This window comes from Gymnoscopelus microlampas (genome assembly GCF_963454915.1).
Source record: "Gymnoscopelus microlampas genome assembly, chromosome: 22".
Lineage (NCBI taxonomy): Eukaryota > Metazoa > Chordata > Actinopteri > Myctophiformes > Myctophidae > Gymnoscopelus > Gymnoscopelus microlampas.
In genome coordinates this window covers 10,581,282-10,601,871 of record NC_139959.1, presented here as the reverse complement: position 1 = coordinate 10,601,871, position 20,590 = coordinate 10,581,282, and the positions used below count along the sequence as shown (strand labels likewise).

The 20,590-nt window shown below is 42.4% G+C and overlaps 1 protein-coding gene across 5 annotated transcripts in view; it reads left to right on the top strand.

The window, feature by feature from the left end:
• Positions 1-20,590, top strand: part of asap1b (ArfGAP with SH3 domain, ankyrin repeat and PH domain 1b) — an 82,726-nt gene that overhangs the window by 26,288 nt on the left and 35,848 nt on the right. For 3 of the 5 annotated variants that reach the window (XM_084048816.1, XM_084048818.1, XM_084048815.1), the window contains exons 2-9: positions 290-362; positions 2,632-2,777; positions 7,489-7,563; positions 8,538-8,587; positions 9,235-9,364; positions 14,231-14,316; positions 18,602-18,677; positions 20,006-20,164. In XM_084048816.1, the coding sequence (XP_083904942.1) occupies positions 290-362; positions 2,632-2,777; positions 7,489-7,563; positions 8,538-8,587; positions 9,235-9,364; positions 14,231-14,316; positions 18,602-18,677; positions 20,006-20,164 (795 nt within the window). The remainder of the gene's footprint in view (positions 1-289; positions 363-2,631; positions 2,778-7,488; positions 7,564-8,537; positions 8,588-9,234; positions 9,365-14,230; positions 14,317-18,601; positions 18,678-20,005; positions 20,165-20,590) is intronic. The other 2 variants (XM_084048819.1, XM_084048817.1) reach the window with 1 other exon arrangement.

Genomic DNA, 20,590 nt, shown 5'->3' with positions numbered 1-20,590 from the left:
GATCTGCAAGCAAGATCTCTCGTGAGTCGGGACACTTTATTTTGTATTCTTATAAAGACATGCGCACACTGGTTTAAAGCTCAGAAACAATTTTATTAATGGCTCAACATTTCTACCTTAAAGGTCTTCATCAGGCAAATATCATATTTGTGTGCGGATGTTTTAACCTTTTTTCTAAAACCTAGAGGTTAGCATTCGTCTGTCACATCGTTGTCATCCTTTGCTCCCAAATCACAGATTGTGCTAACCTTTTATAATGTCCTCCCTTCCCCTTCTGCGCCTCTCTTAGGCTTTGGATCAAGACAGGACTTCACTTCAGAAGGTGAAGAAATCAGTCAAGGCTATCTACAATTCAGGACAAGGTGAGCGAGCGTCTTGTTTCTACATGTATCACACACGCACGGACACACACACACACACACAAAATGTGTTTACCAGATGGCTACGGGCTCAGAAACGCCTCAGAAAAGCTGATTTGCCTTTTAGTTTGGAACACTAAACTCACTTTTAATCTGCTTTCTTTTAGCTTTTGACATTTCAGGGTTTTTTGTGCCCCTACCCCCCTTCCCTCAAGAGGTTTTGCCTTTTGTCAGTGTCCACCATTGTAAATAAGAATTAGTTCTTAATGACTTGCCCGGTTAAATAAAGGTTATAAATACTGCTTTTGTAGGGCAGATGGTGTTGTGTGCTCTGGATTTAGGCTCTCCCAGCACATCAACACCTGAGTTTGCTCGTCCGTCTGTGTCCTGTAATTTTCCACTGTATACTTACTTTTGTCAGCATCCTCCCTCCCAATCGACTGTTCCCCCACACACACATAAACCTCTCTCAGCTCTTCATCCTCCCTCCCAATCCACTGTTCCCCACACACACATAAACCTCTCTCAGCTCTTCAGAGAGGAGCTGGTCTCACCTGACCCCTCTGTGAGGGCCCTTCTCTTCTCTGGGTTCAGCAACAGTTTAAAGCATCGTTAAAGTTTGGTTTGTAACTGTAGATTCAAACTTTATTTTCCAAGTCTCTCCATTGTCTTACAATACCAGACAAAACAGGTCTTAAATAACACACAAATGGATTTTGTAATTTTATTGATGTGATAATTTTTTGTAATCACAATTAATCGCATGATTTTTTATATTTAATCGCGATTAATTGCAAATTAATTACTTTTTCAAAATGTAACTTTTTAAAGAGTTCTTTTTCAAATCTTTAATACTACTTATCAACATGTAGAGCACTCGACTGGCACAGTGGTAAAGTATCTGCCCACCAGAGTCGGCAGATAGAGGGGTTCGAATCCACTGTGGTACATCCGGCGAGCGTCTTCTATACGAACACATTTGGCCCGTGTTCGGGGGAGGGAAATGGGCAGGGAGGGTGATAGTTTGTCACTGCACGTACTACCTACGGGCTGAGGTGACACTTGTCAGCGGGGAGTGTTGAGTGGGAGGAGTTGGACGGAAGTGCTACATCCTCCACAACCCAAACCTCTACCAAAGTTTAATGGTGCTTTAAGTATTTGAACTGGGTCCCTTTCCCGTATCCCTCCATCTCTGTCTTAATGGCGATGACAGGTGGTTGCTGCCAGCCGTGTTTTATGAAAATGGTCACGCCACACGTTTAACATTGACATATTCTGTTCCAAAATGAAATGTATTCACTGTGGGGAACCATGACCCAGTCATTTGTGAAAATACACTCAGGCTGTTACTATGTCAAATAAGGATCTAAAATAAACTCTTACTGTATGTACTTTAAAAAGTACCACCATTGCTAGCGAACCATTGATGCCCTTTAATTTACGCCTGGCCATAAAACGTCCAATAGTGATCAGTGGTCTGTGGTAAGGTCACCGGATGGTCACTATGGATGTCTCTGGTTACGTAATAGCAGCCCCATAGATTTATGTGTGGTTTTTAATTTGCTTTATTTCACAGTCCAGAGGATTAAGAGAGGCAAGCGGGTTAGACCCACGGGTTGACATGCAACACAAGTCATGGGTCAGTTTGGAACCCTGTGTCATTATAGTGCATGTACTCGCTGAACCAGTTCAGAAGTGGGTTGCGCATATCCAATTCGTCGCCGGTGCTGGACACACAGACTAACAGTTCGAAAGAATAAAAGTCTGCACAACAGCATTGCCCCTAAGTGCTTACTTTAAAACACAGAAAAGTTGTACAGGTGGCACAACGTTTCGGCCACACAGGTGACATCAAATGAATGACTTTTATTCTTTTGAACTGTACTTGCTGAACTTCCACTACACCCCTTTGGATAAACAGCCAAATATTGGCTAATTTAATCACTTTCAACCTGGTGTCCCTATGTTTGGCATGTCTTTATAGGCGGAAAGGTTCAAAATATGACAAAAATAAATTGAATCTTGTTGAATTCGTGTCAGATCCTAGGTGAGACATGACGTTTGACACAATCTAAATGTCTCAATAGAAGAGCAGGGAGACAAAATACAACCACCCCAATTGTATAAGTTGTATTGTATTAACATACTTTACCATACAGATTGGACAAAAAAAAAAAATTTATTAAAGAAAAGTTACATAGAGCAGCTTTAATACTACAACTACTATTATAACTACTGGTAGTCACTCACTGTGTGTTCTTCTGTCCCACAGACCACGTTCAGAATGAAGAGAACTACGCTCAGGCTCTGGATAAGTTCGGCAGTAACTTCATCAGCAGGGAGAACCCTGACCTGGGAACAGCCTTCGTCAAGTTCTCCTCGCTCACCAAGGAGCTGTCGGCCCTGCTCAAGAACCTGGTGAGTCAGAGCTGAATAGTGTGTATGCACTGGTTGCTTCCCAAACGTTTTCATGTCAAGGACCCCCAAAGTAATTTGGCCGCGGATCCATATCTGAAAATATTTAGTGTCAGGAATCCCCATACAAGATATGTCTCCAATCTCCATTCCCAGTATGGAGGAGCCCAGCTCCACTACATGAAAGCAGTAGGCCTACGGTTATTTTTAAATGACTACTGGGAAACATAACAAGGAAAGAGTGGGAGATGGCCAGGGTTATTAACCAGAATGTTTCTCTTTGGAGCAGACGTTTTAAGTCTTATCACCACATCTCACCGACTTGGGGATAACCTCGATGGCCATGATTTTGAAAGAGTTTGAGAATTGTCTCCAGTGTTTTGCAGTGAGTTGAAATACTGTATGGAGATACAAGGTTTACTTTCTGCCCAACAGCAACAAAATCAGCAATAATATCAGTGTTCAACCAGTCTCACTCCACGTCTGCGATTGGTGCATCCAATGTAAAAAACACCACATTCACACTCTATAGTCTAAATACCACGTTAAGATGTGTTACAACTTGCAAAACATCTGACCTGGTAGGTTTTTATGACTAAAAACTTCCACAAAGCTGTTTGTTTTGACATTGCTCTTACAGTGGTTGCAACCACATCTAAAGTTCCCCACAGTTCCCCGCGGTGAAGCCAAGAATACTCTTTAGAAGGGGGGTGGGGACAGGTAGCTCCTTAGTGGTTTATCTTTCATTCTAGGTGCATGTGTGAAAGAGAAAGACGGAGGAAGTTCGACATTGTCTCAAATATTGACATTGTCATTGTCATATTGACATTGTCTTAGCAGCACTAGTAGCTAACGTCACTTGGCTAGTGGCTATATGTGGCTTTGCTAATGCCCCTCCTGGATAGATAATATGTCGATCTGTTCTGTTATTTCCATGGTTATTCCACCTCTGAACTCCTTTGACTGAATAATCAGGATATTTATCCTGAACATCATAAGTGGTACTGGCAGCACTTAATGCACCAGTGCACCATTGCTTAAAGGATTCCTTCTCCACCAGTGTTATGAGGGCTAGATGCTGCATCCAGGGAGAAGAACTAAGTATTTAGCTTGTAGCCTGCTAACCGGTGAAGCACATTAAACTCAGACGGAGAAGCTGTGACTTGCATGGACACTAGTTCAATTAGTGATTCACTTTTGAGGCGCTTGCCTTGTTGTCAAGTGATTTTAAAAAGCCATGCATTTGTTGTAAAATGTTGCACATACACAGGACGTTGAGTGAACCAAAATAAGTGACCAAGGAGTGTTCATTTTCAGCTTAATTAATGCAGATTATGACAGTCATTTTGCGTGCGTCTCGATGACAGTTGCACGATTGACGGCTATCCGTCCCAGCCTTAGTACCAGGCACTGCTCCCAGATTTTGGCAGAGAAATAAGCAGCCAGGTCTATGAAAACAAGCCCAAAAGAAGCGCCTAGGCTACATGCACTTTAGTTTAAACCTATATTCATTGGCTATTTGAAAATAGCCGTCACATGTCAAGTCACAGTTGTGAGCTTATAGATCTGCTATTTTCAAAAATATTTTTCGAAAAGAAAAAGTGAAATATTTGGAATACATTTGAAACATTCTTTCAGATGGGCGTATGCGGAGAAATACTTGAATTTGGGCGTCCTTGACATGCAAATGTTTGAGAACTGGTTTAAACAATAATTCAAAGAAATTGGAAGCAAGCCCAAATAACTACACTTTAACCCATTAAGACCTGGAACTGTGTCATTTTTAGATTTGAGCTAAAAAGCATTATTTTACACTTTGGGCTATTCAAAAATAGCAGATATACAAGCTCATAGCGCGGCACCGAGTGCCGCGCTATGAGCTTGTAGATCTGCTATTTTTGAAAAATCGTGAAAATGTGTGCAAATCTTTGAATATATATATTTTTAAAGCGAACATTTTTAACTCAAATCTTTGCTTCTGGGGGTCCCTGGAACAAAATATTTTGATGGGGTCCGCGGCCAAATATATATAATTCTGGGGGTCCTTGACATGAAAAAGACTGAGCACCACTGATATAAAAACATACGTTTTTGAGAATACTGTTGAGATTTAGGAGACATGTAGAATCGGCTTCAGGTCTCAATGGGTTAAAAACAAGCCAAAAAAAACACAACCCAATAGTCATACTATATATATATTTTTTGTAATACTTATAATAAGCAGACATGGCAACACTGGTACCAGGCTGCCTTGTCAGAGCCGTGGTAGGCAGACGGTGTAGCTGACTACTATACTACATGTGTCCAGCTTTTAGCCTCTTCTTGGGCTTGTTGTTTCAGACAGGAGTCTTATCTGGCCGCTGTGGATTTCCCCTGGCCGTTCTGTTGAGTAGTGTGTCCTGTTTGAATCCACTGTGAGTGATTGTTGTTGGAAGAAGAGCCCGGTCTCTCTCTCTCTCTCTTTCTAGGTCTCTCTCTCCTTCTCTTCCTCTCTTCCTTCCTGTGTGGCTGGCAGCGAGATTAGACTCCATAAATACTCTCAGTGGCACGAGCAGCAACTGTGTGTGTGTGTGTGTGTGTGTGTGTGTGTGTGTGTGTGTGTGTGTGTGTGTGTGTGTGTGTGTGTGTGTCACGAGCAGTAACTGTGTGTGAACACACTAAATCGGCCACCTGTTGACACTGCCTATTGCAGTGGATCCCCTCATTATTTTGGGGGGTCCCCAGATGATTAGCTTAAAGGAGTAGTTCACCCAAAACATTGCTTATTTTCTACCAATTACACACCCCATGAAGCCTTGAATTCATGGAGATGTTTTTTGTTGTTGTCGCATTCCTAAACCAATAATTTGATGACCGGTGTCAGATTATTGGCTTAGGAATGTGACAAAAACAAAAAAAAGTCATTTTTTGGGTGAACTACTGCTTGAAACATTGTTTTGTCACTGAGCAGTAAACACACCAACATACTGTAGAAGTGTATACAGGGTATCCACACCTTTCTAAAGTGACAATTTAAGGACTTTTAATACCAAATTGTCAAATATCACGTAAGAAAGAGGCAAACAATGTGAAAATAGCCAATCTACAAGCTCACTACGCCTCACGGCGCGAGGCTTTGTGATCTGCTATTCCAAGTGCTTGTCAGGGTGGGGGGTCCCCAGTTGAGATATGATTATTTTGGGTGGTCGCGGCACTGACAAGTTAGGGAACCCTTGGCCTACTCTATATAGGTTGTCCACATACAGTAATTGCCTGTTACAGTGGTGAAAATAATAACTGGTATTTTGAGTATTTTATTGAATATCTCTTTTAGCCTCAATAACAGTGGCCCCTGAGGGCCCATGGCGTGTGCGTTCACTGTGAACGATTATTGACGAATGAAGCCTGGCGCCCTGGGTTTCCCCGACACGTGTTATTTGACTTTCAGCGCAAAAGTCAATAATGTAAACATCGCATTGACCAAAGAAGACTCATTTATGTAGGTTATACTTCGCACAAACCTTTCGCTCGACCCAAAAAAATGCCCCTATTTTCAACTGGGAAAAACAAACTGTTGATGTGAAATGAAAATATGTCATTTATTGTTGTCGATTAAGCTTTTTTTTAAGCTTTTCAGCTTTAGGCACTGCATAATTTCTTCTCACAAGGACCGGTTCCAGAATAGCAGAACCTCTAGTGTTATCAGCCCACTTATCAGCCATTACTCCTCCTAGTTGTCATCTAGTAGAGGGAGAAGATGAGGAAGATCTAGAGAAAGAGAGAGAGAAAGAGAGATGGTCTTCAGGCTCTGATGAAAGTACACCACCAGCAAGCAGTCAGGCAGCTAGCCAGCCTGAGGGAGAGATTGATTCTGACGTTGGCCATATGCAGCAGAGGCACTTAAGAAGCACATTAGCGCCCATTAAGTGTTGTTTATTTCCTTCACCACTGCTCTGCGTGCTTGTGTGTGTGTGTGTGTGTGTGTGTGTGCGCGTGCGTGCGCGCGTGCACGCGTGTGCATGTACTTGGCTGTGGAGAACAGGGATTTAAATGCTTAGCACAGTTGTATATGACCTCGCTGATCCTAACTGTTAGGGCTGCTGAGCCTGGTGGCAACCTGAGCTACAGTACTAGCTACATCAGGGCTTAATAATAGTCTGCAATGTAGGCTGCTGAACTGCATTTATTAGTGCTGCTGGTTGGTTGGCTGCATCCTCTGTATCCGTTAACATCTCTCTGGCTACAGGCAACACTTAATGCACCAGTGCTCCATTGCTTAAAGGATTCTTTCTCCACCAGTGCTGTTACTATGAGGGCTGGATGCGGCACCAAGCTCTTGTTTGTATGTTCAACAAGGCTAATCTATAATCCTACCGGATTTTGGATTTGACATAAATTCCTGTATTCATCACAACTGGTATTGGAATGAAAGAAAATGTGTCCCATTTCCTATAATCATTTTATATAGTCATAATATTCATTAAGAAAATATTATATTCAATTTAATAATTTCATAGTTATTAAAGTACAACTTCGGTGATAAAAAGAAAAATTCTGAGTGTTCAAATTACTCTGAGAGTGTACAAACGGGGGTGCATTCTACAAGTTGAAAATGGCTGAAGTCGTCCTTTAATGTCATGAAACTAGGACTGCAACACACAGTTCTGTGCAGCCTTGTGTAGAGTGTGTTGTTGTGTTTTGACTGCAATGTGTTATTGTGTTTCCCCTCCATCAGCTCCAGAGCCTCAGCCATAATGTCATCTTCACCCTGGACTCACTGCTGAAGGGGGACCTGAAAGGCGTGAAAGGGGTAAGATTGACTGGACAGAACATTCCTCTCCCTAGGCTCTCATACTCTCTCTCCTCTCTCTCTCTCTTATTCTCTCTTATTCTCTCTCTCTCTCTCTCTCTCTCTCTCTCTCTCTCTCTCTCTCTCTCTCTCTCTCTCTCTCTCTCTCTCTCTCTCTCTCTCTCACTCTCTCTCTGTGCTCTCCCTCTCCCTCTCTCTTCCTGGCCCCCCATGGGAGGAGACAGGAGGAGGGGAAATAGAAGCCCACTCAGCACATCTCTCCATTCATCTCTTGACGTGTGTGTGTGTGTGTGTGTGTGTGTGTGTGTGTGTGTGTGTGTGTGTGTGTGTGTGTGTGTGTGTGTGTGTGTGTGTGTGTGTGTGTGTGTGTGTGTGTGTGTGTGTGTGTGTGTGTGTGTGTGTGTGTGTGTGTGTGTGTGTGTGTGTGTGTGTGTGTGTGTGTGTGTGTGTGTGTGTGTGTGTGCGTGGGTGTGTGTGGGAGTGTGTGTGTGTGTGTGTGTGTGAGGGAGTGTGTATGTGTCAGCACATCTCTTCATTTATCCCTTGACTTCTGTATGCATTGTGTGTGTGTGGGGGTGTGTGTGCGCATGTCAGCAAATCTCTAATCTACCTCCAACTTGTGTGTGTGTCTGTGATTTGTAGTTTGAGCGTCTGTAACAGAGAGAAAAACAGGATGGGGGCGGGGGGGGGTCTGAGGGGTCTGGCTCTGTTTAACAGATCTCACTGTAAAGTGTAATAGCCTGTCCTTGTGGCGTGCTTGAAGACAGCTCTGCACATTAATGGGTCATGAACCCATGGGGCTGGGGGGAACAAGGAGGGGCGTGGCCATTTACTGGTCTTCCCCGGACATAAATTAGATGCAGAGCGTAGACTTTGACTGGACCATGATGACTCTGGCCCCCTAGTGACCCCTGTGTGTGTGTGTGTGTGTGCGCAGTTTGTTGATGTTTCTGTGTGCTCCCTTTTCTCTGCAGGACATAAAGAAGCCCTTTGACAAAGCGTGGAAAGACTACGAGGCCAAGTTGTAAGTATTTCAGTCAGTGTTGTCGTCCTAGTTGTATTACCTCATCTGACTGTACGTGTTTGGGATTGTTTCCTGTTTGTTATAGTTTATGAGTGGATCTAGTAACCGGTGATAATGCAGGCCTCCCTTGCCATGCACAATTCCACACGCTTTACCCTTTTAACATTTTGAGTGTTAATTTAACTGAGAGAATGCACCCCCGTTTGTACACTCTCAGAGTAATTTGAACACTCAGAATTTTTCTTTTTATCACCAAATAAATTCAAATCAATCAATCAATCAATCAATCAGTGTAGGAGTTGAATTAAACAGTTTGATTGATTGATTGATTATTTTATTTGTCAGGAATGCAAACAGCATGTGGTACAGTAAGACATTAAGGCTAAAAGGATAACAAAAAAGTCCTGGGGACTTGTTTTTTTCATTGTGGTCCTATGTATTCAAAGCATACAAAATGAATACAATAATACAATGTCATCAACAAATACTAACACTATATATACAAAAGAGATGGGGAAAATTACATTTACCTCTTACCCTTTTGGTCTCCTGATGTTATGATGGAGTGTACATTATAGTCCAGGTCAGAGCTACTGTACGCGCTGGCAGAAGATTCGGTCTGACCTCTGTCCTCTCCTCTGCTTCAGTACAAAGATCGAGAAGGAGAAGCGAGAGCACGCCAAGCAGCATGGGATGATCCGCACAGAGATCACGGGGGCCGAGATCGCAGAGGAGATGGAGAAGGAACGCCGTCTCTTCCAGCTGCAGATGTGTGAGGTCAGCATCAGACGGTTGGCATTGGCATGTTTAGACCATTTACTGTAGCTCCTGGAGCTGAGCAGCAGAGCACAAAGAGGGGCTGCTGTGGAAAAAGCCAAATTGATATGTGCGATGCACGGTGGTGTCCCTCGGCAAAAAGTGAAACACGTTCGCATCACTCTAAGTTCAAAGATAGTTAGAAAAGACACATGTCCATTGTGCTTGTGATTAACCATGGTCGAACATTTTTCAAACTTTTAAGAAAAATAGTTTTTAATAGGTGATTAAGAGACTGATATGAAGGTTACCTGTTCAAGTTCAAGTTTTATTAGAAAACATCATTGCATAACAGTATGATTTATGATGTTTTTTTTTTATGATTTGCACTTTATTTTCTTTTGTGGACAAACAAACAGAGAATTTTCTTTCGACAGATGATGCAAAAATTTATGATTTATGATGTTTTTACAGATTTAAGAGGACCGCTCTAAGATAAAGCATAACATAAAACATTAAAAAAAGAAAAAACATAAAAACACATAAAAAAAAAAAAAAATCTATTAATTTCTGGTAAAGTTTGTATGCTCTTGGGAGCAAACTGTAAATGTCACTGATCTCTCCGAGAGGTTGATCTGTGTTCATGCTGGTTCCCTCTGAGAGGCTCTTTCACTATTTACTTTTCCTGTTTATGCTTCTAAGATGGATAGCGTTAATTTAGAGATGCAATTGTTTGGAACAGACGTGTGTTGTTCCACTGCAAGGGAAGCTAAAGGGGCCAAATGATAGAGCTGTCCTTCTCAATGTAATGGCAGGATAAGATGCTATCGATGGTGTGGCCATTTTATCTCATAGTTTTTCAGGTAGTTGTGTGGACGGCATCTTCAATAACAGATCACAATCAGTGGTTGAAACTAGAGATGTACCGGTACGTTACCAGCTTTTCCTTCCTGATACCAATAACTTGCATATTGGTCGATACCGATTACCTATTCAATACCAGTGTGTCATTTAAATCCAGAGACTCCAAATGGAGTCTGTATAAACAGGTCTGTAACTAAGTTATGGGGTCCTTGAAATGAAAAGGAATAAATCAAAATTCCATTCATAATTGTTAATGTGCAGCTAGTTAGTAAAATGATAATGTAAATAGTGAGCTCTATATCAACTGAAGGATTCAAAATATGACTGTAAATCATCACGTGATAAATTATGTGGTATGGCAATGGCATAGACTGGCATACTCGCCGATACCGATCGGTTTTTGGAACAACTCTAGTTGAAACGAATAATGTGTCAGTGATTCTAACTTTGAAAAAATATTGTCAATGAGAATCCAGTTTACTGTACGTGACAGATGGGACTCATATTATACAGCTGATTAGTCATACACAGACAGTAATACTATTCATAACTAATTGATGGGGGTTCAAAAGCTACATTGCTTATCTGTGCTTGATTGACACTGCTGGTCTGGTGAAGTTGTTTTGGTTTTGAATGTGTCCGTTTTATCGTGACACTGAATGACCTCTCCTTGCCAGTAGTACTGCTCTATTTGGAGACAAGTTTGGTGAGTCAGCGTTGAATATAAAAATGTAAAAATATAGTACTATGTGCCTCGTAAAAGCAGTGCAAAATGCTATTTGCTTTGCAGTGCAAAAAAAAACTCTAAATGGCGAATGTTTGTTTGATGCTGCATACTCCTCCATTCCCTGTTAACGTCAAATAAACTGAGGTTTATTTGATGCACTTCAATGCCTCACGCAGAGCTCCAATCATGTACTGTACAGTACTAGTTTATTTATGATTTGAGGAAATGTTTTCTACCCCAGTGAGATCAGACAGACTGCTGGTATTGGGTTACTGTTGTTTTCTGTTTTTTCTGTCCGAGCTATTTCCCCTATTTGAAACCTGGTATCGTACCGGTCATTCTCCGTCATTTATTTGTTATTTGTCATATCTGTCCTGTGCAATTCTTGAAATAGAATTAGAATAGAGTTCCAATGTTCAATAATGCCAAAAACACAATTATACAGTTAATCACAATTATTTGTATGGCAATTAATAATCATCAAGTAAAATGTCATGATGGTGACAGCCCTATTTATAGTTACAGTTATCATGCTTGGTGTGGACGGCCCATTGTTTTATTTTTCTGATGATAAAGGGGTCTGTGTTCACTGTCCTTTCCCAGACTGACATCCAACAAGGCTGTTGGAAAGGCAACCGGAACGCTCGGCCCAAAACGCACACGCCCCCATTCTTTCCGCGGACGGCTCACCCCCAGCAGTTCTTGTATTCTTGTTTTTTGTTTTACTGAGGTTAAGGTCAGGAATAAGTTTGGGGTTATGCATAGTTTTAATGAGGTTGAGATTAGGAATACGGTAAGGTTTAGGCATCGTTTAACTGAGGTTAAGTTTAGTAATAGGAATACGGTAAGGTTTAGGCATAGTTTTACTGAGGTTAAGTTTAGTAATAAGGTTAGGTTTAGGCATAGTTTTACTGAGGTTACGTTTAGGAATAAGGTTTAGGTTTAGTCATAGTTTTACTGAGGTTACATTTACAGTAGGAATACCTGGTGGTGACTGTTCCGAGGTCGACGGGTTTGACCCGGGTTGAGCGTGTTTTGGGCCGAGCGTTCTTGTATTCGTTGGAAACAGTAGAGCTGCTGTTATTTGTGTAGAACCCTCTGTTCACTCCCCTTAACCTAGTTCCTCTCTTCTTCTTCACACACACACACACACACACACACACACACACACACACACACACACACACACACACACACACACACACACACACACACACACACACACACACACACACACACACACACACGCTCTTGCTGTCCCTCTCTGCACAAGTCTGCAGTGTTTTTTTAACCGTGAAAGTGTGTGAGGGCTAGGCCACCGCTGCCCTAAAATATGGGGTAAATGTATGGTATATTGGATATTTGATATGTCCCCAATTATTAGTAATTATTTGCAGGCTTAAGTACTGGTGATATCTAAAGATAATCATTTAAATATACTGTATACACATAAACATACAATACATATGATTTAGTATGTACATGTCTTTAACCCATTAAGACCTGGAACGCATCTGTGTCACTTTAGATTTCTTTGGCTATTCAAAAATAGCAGATATACAAGCTCATAGAGTGCTGCGCTATGAGCTTGTAGATCTGCTATTTTTGAAAAATCTTGAAAAAAAAATGTGGGGATTTTTTTTTAGGAATCGCCTCAGGTCTTAAAGGGTTAAATCGGACTAATCAGACTTCTCAATTATTCAACTCTCTCATTCTCAACCACCAGATTAGAGGATGCCCTCTCTCCTCGTTTATCTCACTCTTTCATCCTACGCTGTGAGGAAAGGCAGTGCTCAGCAGGCTGTGTTATTCTGTTATTTCTCTCTCTCTCTGTGTGTCTCTCTCTGTGCCCACTAGGCCCTGGCAGCGCTGTGAGCCTTACTGCATGGTTCACACAAAGAGCTGAAACATGCCTCTCAACACTCTAAAACCCACACAGGGCAACAGACAAAATGTGGATAATCTCCTGTCCCACTGAGCAGCACTCACAGACAAAAGGGGAACACGCGCGCGCACACACGCACACGCACACACACACACTTAGTTTTAGTGCATGATAAGGGATTCAGGAGGGGATTGTTAAAAAATAAATACATGAATAATAATCCAGGGCTGAAGATGGTCTAGAAAGTGGCATCATGTTAGGGGACCAGCTCAGTTTATAAGTTTATCTCCTTTTATTCACTGGTGTTGGTTGGCATGCGTTTCATCTGGAGAGTTCCCTGTTCGCTGTCTGTCTATCTTCAGACAGACAGAGATTTAAGCACATGCACAGCCACCAAAACAACTCCTCTCATGGCCTATAGCATTTTCCTTTTTTGTGTTGTTTTTTTGTAAACAAAATGAAAACAAAGCCCTCATCACTCATTTGAAATTGTGTTGAGAACGAGGCGACAGGGATTGAGTGGTTTTTGTACGACTATCACTACATTCGCCTGTCTGATCTCCACTCCCACAGTGTTGAGACAATCCTGACTCAATCTGTCTTTCCACCCGACAGAGACGATATGCTCTCTGATGGGATTATCACCATCAAAATGTTTATGACTGTCTTCAGCAAAACCTTGCAAATCACCACAGCTTAAAGGACTTAAAGGACATGTGTTGACGTAGCCGCTGTCATCATTGTCTGTTCACAGCTTTGGCCATATTATTGTACACAAACTGAGACCGTTTTCCATTTATTGGGATTTATTTTTTAGATTTCACGTACATTTTTCCACAGACATTTGAATTTCGTTGGTAAATCAATCAATGACCACTCGTCTCTCCACTACATACATCGCCAATCCGCAAGTCTCCTGAAGGCTGTTGTTAATATATTGAGTAACTGTGTTGAATTAAAATGTTTTTTACTGTATCTGTTTGCGCGTCTTGCAGGGGGTCATCATTATGTTCCCCAGGTTCTATGTTCCCCGGGTTCTATGTTCTCCACTTACCTTAGTAAAGTGCCATCAACTAACTCTACAAAAAAGAAAAGGTGTAATAACTTTCACAATGTTAAAACACCTATCTCAAACTAAAAGCCTTTCAAGAGTACAGTAACATCAGACCTCAGAAGTAGCGAATAGCAATTCAAGGGTCTGGGACCAGGTAATGATCACACCCTAAGGTTGTGTGCCGTTGTCGTGTGCTGAAAAGAACAAATCTAATAAGCTCGCTGTGACGTGTGAGCTTATCATCGCGCGCCACCGGCGTGCAATCAAGTATAAAGTCAGGCTTATTACCCTTTTAAACAGACTTTGGATGGTAAAATGCAGACTAAATCCTCTCCATCGTTGTCTTCTCTTTTGCAGTACCTGATCAAAGTGAACGAGATCAAGACCAAGAAAGGGGTGGACCTCCTCCAGAACCTCATAAAGTATTACCACGCACAGTGCAAGTACGTACCCCCTTCATCCATATTACTGTATATGCATCATTAACCACTTAATGTGTTTGGGGCCATCCCATAGATCACATGTATCACAGCTACAGGGTTTTGTGTGTGTTGTTTTTTTTCATTTTTAAAAACACGACTTACACGGCAAATTCTGGAGTGTTCTTTTTATAAAGGAACACTCCATATTTTGATGTGCATTGGCTGTGAAAGGGGATGTCGCACTGCATGTGTATGCAGTGTGTGCACCCCCCCCCCCTTCTGTCTCTTGCTTTTTCTCTTTCTGTCTCTGTATCTGTCCCCTTTGCTCTTTCTCTCTGTCTGTCCGTCTGTCCATCCGTCCGTCTCCCCCTGTCTTTCTCTCTGTGTCCAATTTACAATTTAGCTATTTAGCAGATGCTCTTAATCCAGAGCGATTTACTGTAAGCTAGGTAAACACGAGGTAATACATAAAATGCATAGAACTAGTAATCTAGGATCATAGGTAAACCGAGAACCTATAATCAGTCTAAACAGTATAATATCAAAAAATATATAATCTGTACATTGAAACTATACAAACTATAGGATGCCAGGTCTACAAAGGAATCTGGCATATGTCTACATAACATGCTATCTAAATTAAATTGTATCCTTTGCATAAGCCTGCATGGTCGTCAAGGCTAGGGCAAGTGCTAAGGCAAGTGCTACAGGCTAAGGTGGAGTCTGAAGAGGTGAGTCTTCAGATTACGGCGGGAAGGTTGGGAGTGACGAGTGAGTCTGCAGTTTTAACTGCAATGAGGAGTTTGTTCCACAGTTTGGGAGCCAGAAGGGAGCTGAGTCTGGGACATGTGTGGAGTGTTGTCCCGGATGTTTTAGGGAAGGTTCTGACAGCTTCCCTGTGTTAGCTGATCTGAGTGAGCGGGAGGGGTTGTAGGGTTGAGTCGGTGTCTCTTTCTGCTTCTGTCTGTCTCTTTCTTCTTTCTCTCTCTTTCTCCTCACTCGTTCCCTCTTTGGTACTATTTCCTCTCTCCATTGTCTCTCATCTGCGTGATCCATCAGATCTTGGAGGTCTTTCCTCTCATATCTGCGTGATCCATTAGATCTCGCGGATGCGGGGGTCATACGCAGCCCCTCATGAATACTGATGATGGCTCCACCATCATCAACATAGACGCCTTCTGACAGCTGTGGGGTTTTGTGGGTAAATTGTGGGCGTGCCGCCGGAGGCCGTGGCTCGAGGACGCCGGCCCTATGACAGAATGACAAATCTTCTCTCTACTGTTGCTAGGTCCTGTCATAACACTGGGTTCCAAAACAATGCAGCTTCCTGGTAATTGACTCAACCTCGGGCCCTTTGACGGATAGAAGTGCTGGGACGCTGACAGGCTATAGAAGCACCAGAAGATAGTGAGGAAAACAGATGAAGGAAGCATCCTGAGTTTTGGTTGACTGACTGTCTCGCTAGATCATTGGTTCTCAAAGTGGGGTCTGGGGACCCCCATTGGTCCTTGATGGGGTACCAGGGGGTCCCCAGCAAACGTAGTTAATTTAGCATCACAATCATTTTAACCACTTAAACCATATTTTATAATAGCAGATATACGCGTTTGGGTGGCGCAGTGTTTAAAGTCTGCCCACCACCTCGGAGGTTGTGTGTTTGAATCCACCGCGGTGCAGCCGGCTTTGTGGAGAACATAAATTGGCCCGTGTTCGGGGGAGGGCGGCGGGGAGGGTGTCTCTGCATGTATTCCTACAGCTGGCTGGGGCGGCACCTGTCAGCAAGGAGTGTTGGGCGGGAGGAGTAAAAGGCTCTTCGTCCTCCCGGCGGGGGCTCCTCACTGGCAGGTGAGCCAGTAGGATACGACTAGCCTGGCGTTGACAGACTATATTTTTGCACTCGCAGATTCGTCTGGTCCCAGGCTAGGATACGACAGCAGTGACCACACAGAAATGTGTGAGTGGACGAAGCAATTGGCATAAGAATAAATTGGGTAGAAAAGGGGTAAAAAGCTAAAAAGCTTATATACAAGCTCATGAGCTTGTACATGTTTTACAGTTTTTGAAAAATATTGAAACTGTTTGAAAAAAATGGACACAAATCTTCTCTTTTGGGGATTCCTGGCAGAACACATTTTCAGATGGGGGTCTGTGGCCAAATACATGTCCTTGACATGAAAAAGTTTGAGAACCACTGCTCTAGATGATGTAAAGATAGGGTGGACATTAATTTTATTAGGGAGTCATTTTATTAGGGAACGGCATCACTTTAATCGCAGTAAATATGACTTGGCTAGTACATACAGGCTGACACACGTGTTACAAGGACATCATGACCTCACTTACAGCCACAGAGCACTGGACTGATTAGGATGAAGGAGGGTTGGGCAGAGTAATGGAGGTTCCCAGAGTGTGTGGGGGGGGGGGGGGGGGGGATAAAGCTCATTTGAACACAGGCCACACTCCTTTGTACCCACTGCAATTCGGTTTTCGCTCCAACCATTCAACAGAAACGGCAAACTGTTACTTTCTCGAAAGTGTAAAGTCAAGGTTAGATGAAGGTGATATAGTGGGTGCATTATTTCTGGATCTCAAACAGGCCTTTGACACTGTAGACCAGTGGTTTTCAACCAGTGGTCCGGGGACCACCAGTGGTCCTTGAGGGAGTTCCAGGGGGTCCCCAGCTAAATGATAGATAGGAACCAAATGGACCCTTTTGGGTCTGTAACTCTGAGAGTGTACAAATGGAACCAAATGGACCCTAACGGGTCCATTTGGTTCCATTTGTACACTCTCAGAGTTACATTAACATTGATTTTATAATAAAAATTGGCGTCCCAGAGATAGAAATGCCATTAAATGTAGGTCTGTAGTCTGTATGCATGTTAAACTGGGGGTCCTTGAAATTGAAATGGTTGAGAATCACTGCTAGAGCCGTAAAAATCGTCTCTTATTGGGGGTTCCTGGCATAACTTTTCAAACGGGGGTCCCTGGGCTAATGTGTGTCAATTTGGGGGTCCTTGACGCAAAAAAGGTTGAAAACCACTGCTGTAGACCATCAGGTACTCTTGTCAAAACTCTCCTTTTTTATTTTTTCCACTGAAGCAGTCAAATGAAGTCTCCATACAAATGTATGCTGATGACACAGTTCTTTATATACATGCTGAAAACAAACAACTAGCCGCAGATAAATTAACTGCAGCCATGGTCCATGTATCTGATTGGTTGAGGAACTCATGTTTACATCTGAACACAAACAAAACTGTATGTTTTTCTCTTTACTGTAATTGTTCTGTCTCCTGTACTATGTCTACTTGTCTTGTATTGTATTGATGTCTGTTTTTGTATGGATAGTGATATCACCACTTGTGTAGGGACTACAGATGAAAATGAGCTTTTGGCTAACTCTGTCTCATTTACATGGATGTGAAAACTGACATGTTGATTAATGTGCACTGTCCCTGATAGATAAATAAATAGATAAATGAGCAAGGAAAAAGGGCAGAAATGGGAAGCGGGAACAGAGAGATTCCGATGGGAGAGGGAGAGAGAGAGATCATTACAGGGAGATTTGTGGGTGACAGGCTGCAATGGAGGTGTGTATGTGCCACAGTCCAGATCCATAATGGATAGCAGGATGTGCTAAGCAGCAGCTCTACAAATCTGATGCAGCAGCCAGCAGTCCAAATGTCTTTGCCAAGATCCAAAGGCACCAGGGGGGAGAGAGAGCGAGAGAGAGAGAGCGTGGCCATACATTAAACATAAGCTGCACCACTATTATTATTTATCATTCCGTCTAGGGTTGGTATCCTTTAGGATTTTATCGATTCGGGTTCCTTAAACGATTCCGGTCCGATTCCTTAACGGTTCCCTTTAACGATTCCTATAGGGGGTTCCAAATGGACCCGTAAGGGTCCATTTTGTTCCATGTGTACACTTGTCAGAGTTATGGGCGGTCCTTGAAATGTAAAAGTTTGTGAACCACCGGTAATGTAATTGTATAGCAGACATGAAGTCCACATACCAGCTCTGACACTCAGTGTGATTAAAAACCCGGTTCCGTAAACTGTTCCAAATGTGATGGAACCGATTCCGGGTTCCTCAAGGCTGGATCTGGTTCCGGATCCCAACCCTAGTTTCTGTCCCCCCTCTTACTTTACCTTATGACCAACCATAATGTCCTCCACACAGGGAGCGGAGGACATTTCACAGGTCCCCATCGAAACATCTCCGTCCGTCCGCCCTTTTGAAAGGACAGATAATGTCAGTGGGTTCTTCTCTCATATTCCCTCTCTTTGTCTTCTTTCAGTTTCTTCCAAGACGGCTTGAAGACGGCAGATAAGCTCAAACAGTACATAGAGAAGCTGGCAGCTGATCTCTACAACGTAAATAACCTCCAAGTCAAGATATTCTCTTCATGTCATTCTGTTGTTTATTCTGCCGCCTGCTTTTATTTTTTGTGGAGTGGATTCGGCCGCGTAAAGCCTCAGTTATGCGTAGTAGTTGCGTGCCGGTGTCGCGCTCAGTAAATAGCAGATCTACAAGCTCGCAACGCGTCACGAATGTGACGTGTTGTGAGCTTTTATGTCTGCTATTTTACGGCACGCAACACCAGCAAGAAACTTAAGTATAAATCAGGATTTAGGGCAGATTGTGTGTAACTCTGCTGAGTGTGTTGTGCGTGGGTGGATGGATGAACAGGAGCACATGCATTTATGTTATTATGTCTCTAAACTGTGGTATGTATGCAAAGGCTTTCATTGAGAAATGAAGTAATGTTCTAGTGGTATATACTTAAAAAAATACAACTGAATCCCCAGTGGTCTTTAGCCTCGGACCATAGTGAGCTTAACCCATTCAATCTGGGCACGCATCTTTGTCATTTTAGATTTCTTTGGCTTTTCAAAAATAGCAGATCTACAAGCTCATAGCGTTGCACCGAGTGCTGCGATATGAGCTTGTAGATCTGCTATTTTTTGGAAAATCGTGAAAATGTGTGCAAATCTTTGAATATATATATATTTTTAAGCAAACATTTGTAAAAATATTTTGTTCCAGGGACCCCCAGAAGCAAAGATTTGTGTTACAAATGTTTGCTTAAAAAATATTTATACATGTATATTCAAAGATTTTTCTAAAATAGCTGATCCTCAAGCTCATGAGCTATGAGCTTGTATATCTGCTATTTTTGAATAGCCAAAGTATAAAATAATGGTTATAGCTCAAATCTAAAATGACACGGATGCGTTCCCGGATCGAATGGGTTAACCCATTAAGACCTGGAACTGTGTCATTTTTAGATTTGAGCTAAAAAGCTTTATTTTACACTTTGGCTATTCAAAAATAGCAGATATACAAGCTCATAGCTTGTAGATCTGCTATTTTTGAAAAATCGTGAAAATGTGTGCAAATCTTTGAATATATATTATTTTAAAGCGAACATTTTTAACTCAAATCTTTGCTTCCCTGGAACAAAATATTTTGAGATGGGGGTCCCTCGCCAAATACATATCATTTTGGGGGTCCTTGACATGAAAAAGATTGAGCACCACTGATATAGAAACATACATTTTTAAGAATACTGTTGAGATTTAGGTAGAATCGGCTTCAGGTCTCAATGGGTTAACTCGGCCTCAGGTTTTGATAGATCTTGGGGCCGAGGCGCTTTTCAGCCGGACTGAAACCCTCCTGTGTTTTTGGCCGTCCTCCTCAGATCAAACAGACTCAGGACGAGGAGAAGAAGCAGTTGACGGCCCTCCGAGATCTCATCAAGTCCTCCCTCCAGCTGGACCAGAAGGAGGTAGGAGGGCAGAGCAGAGCCGTGCCACGTTGGTTAGGCCAGAACTCACAAGCTGTGGGTGAAATGCCCAATGTGAGTCATACTGTATCAGGTCCAAAAAGGAGGAAAGCACATACAGTACATGAGGGCCAAACAGACAGAGGACAGACAGTCAAAACTGGCCAAGTTCATTATCAAATATTGTACAATTAATGCATAATCGTACTTAAATTTTCTTTATTTGAAACCTCTCACGGATCGCCTAGTACAAAAGACAAGAAAAAATAATGATAATGAAAATACATAATGGAAGTAAATATATATCATTGGAAAAAACAGAAGAAAGAAAGAGAGGATAAAAAGCTAACAAAATAAAAAACGTTTGTCCCCGTGGGAGAAATTACGTTTTCAACTTCTCCCAGCTGATTGTTGCCCAAGTGGTCAGACTTGAGCACGCGGGGGGGACACCTCCCACATTGACGCGGACGGGAATCGAACCTGGGACTTTCTGCTTCCCAG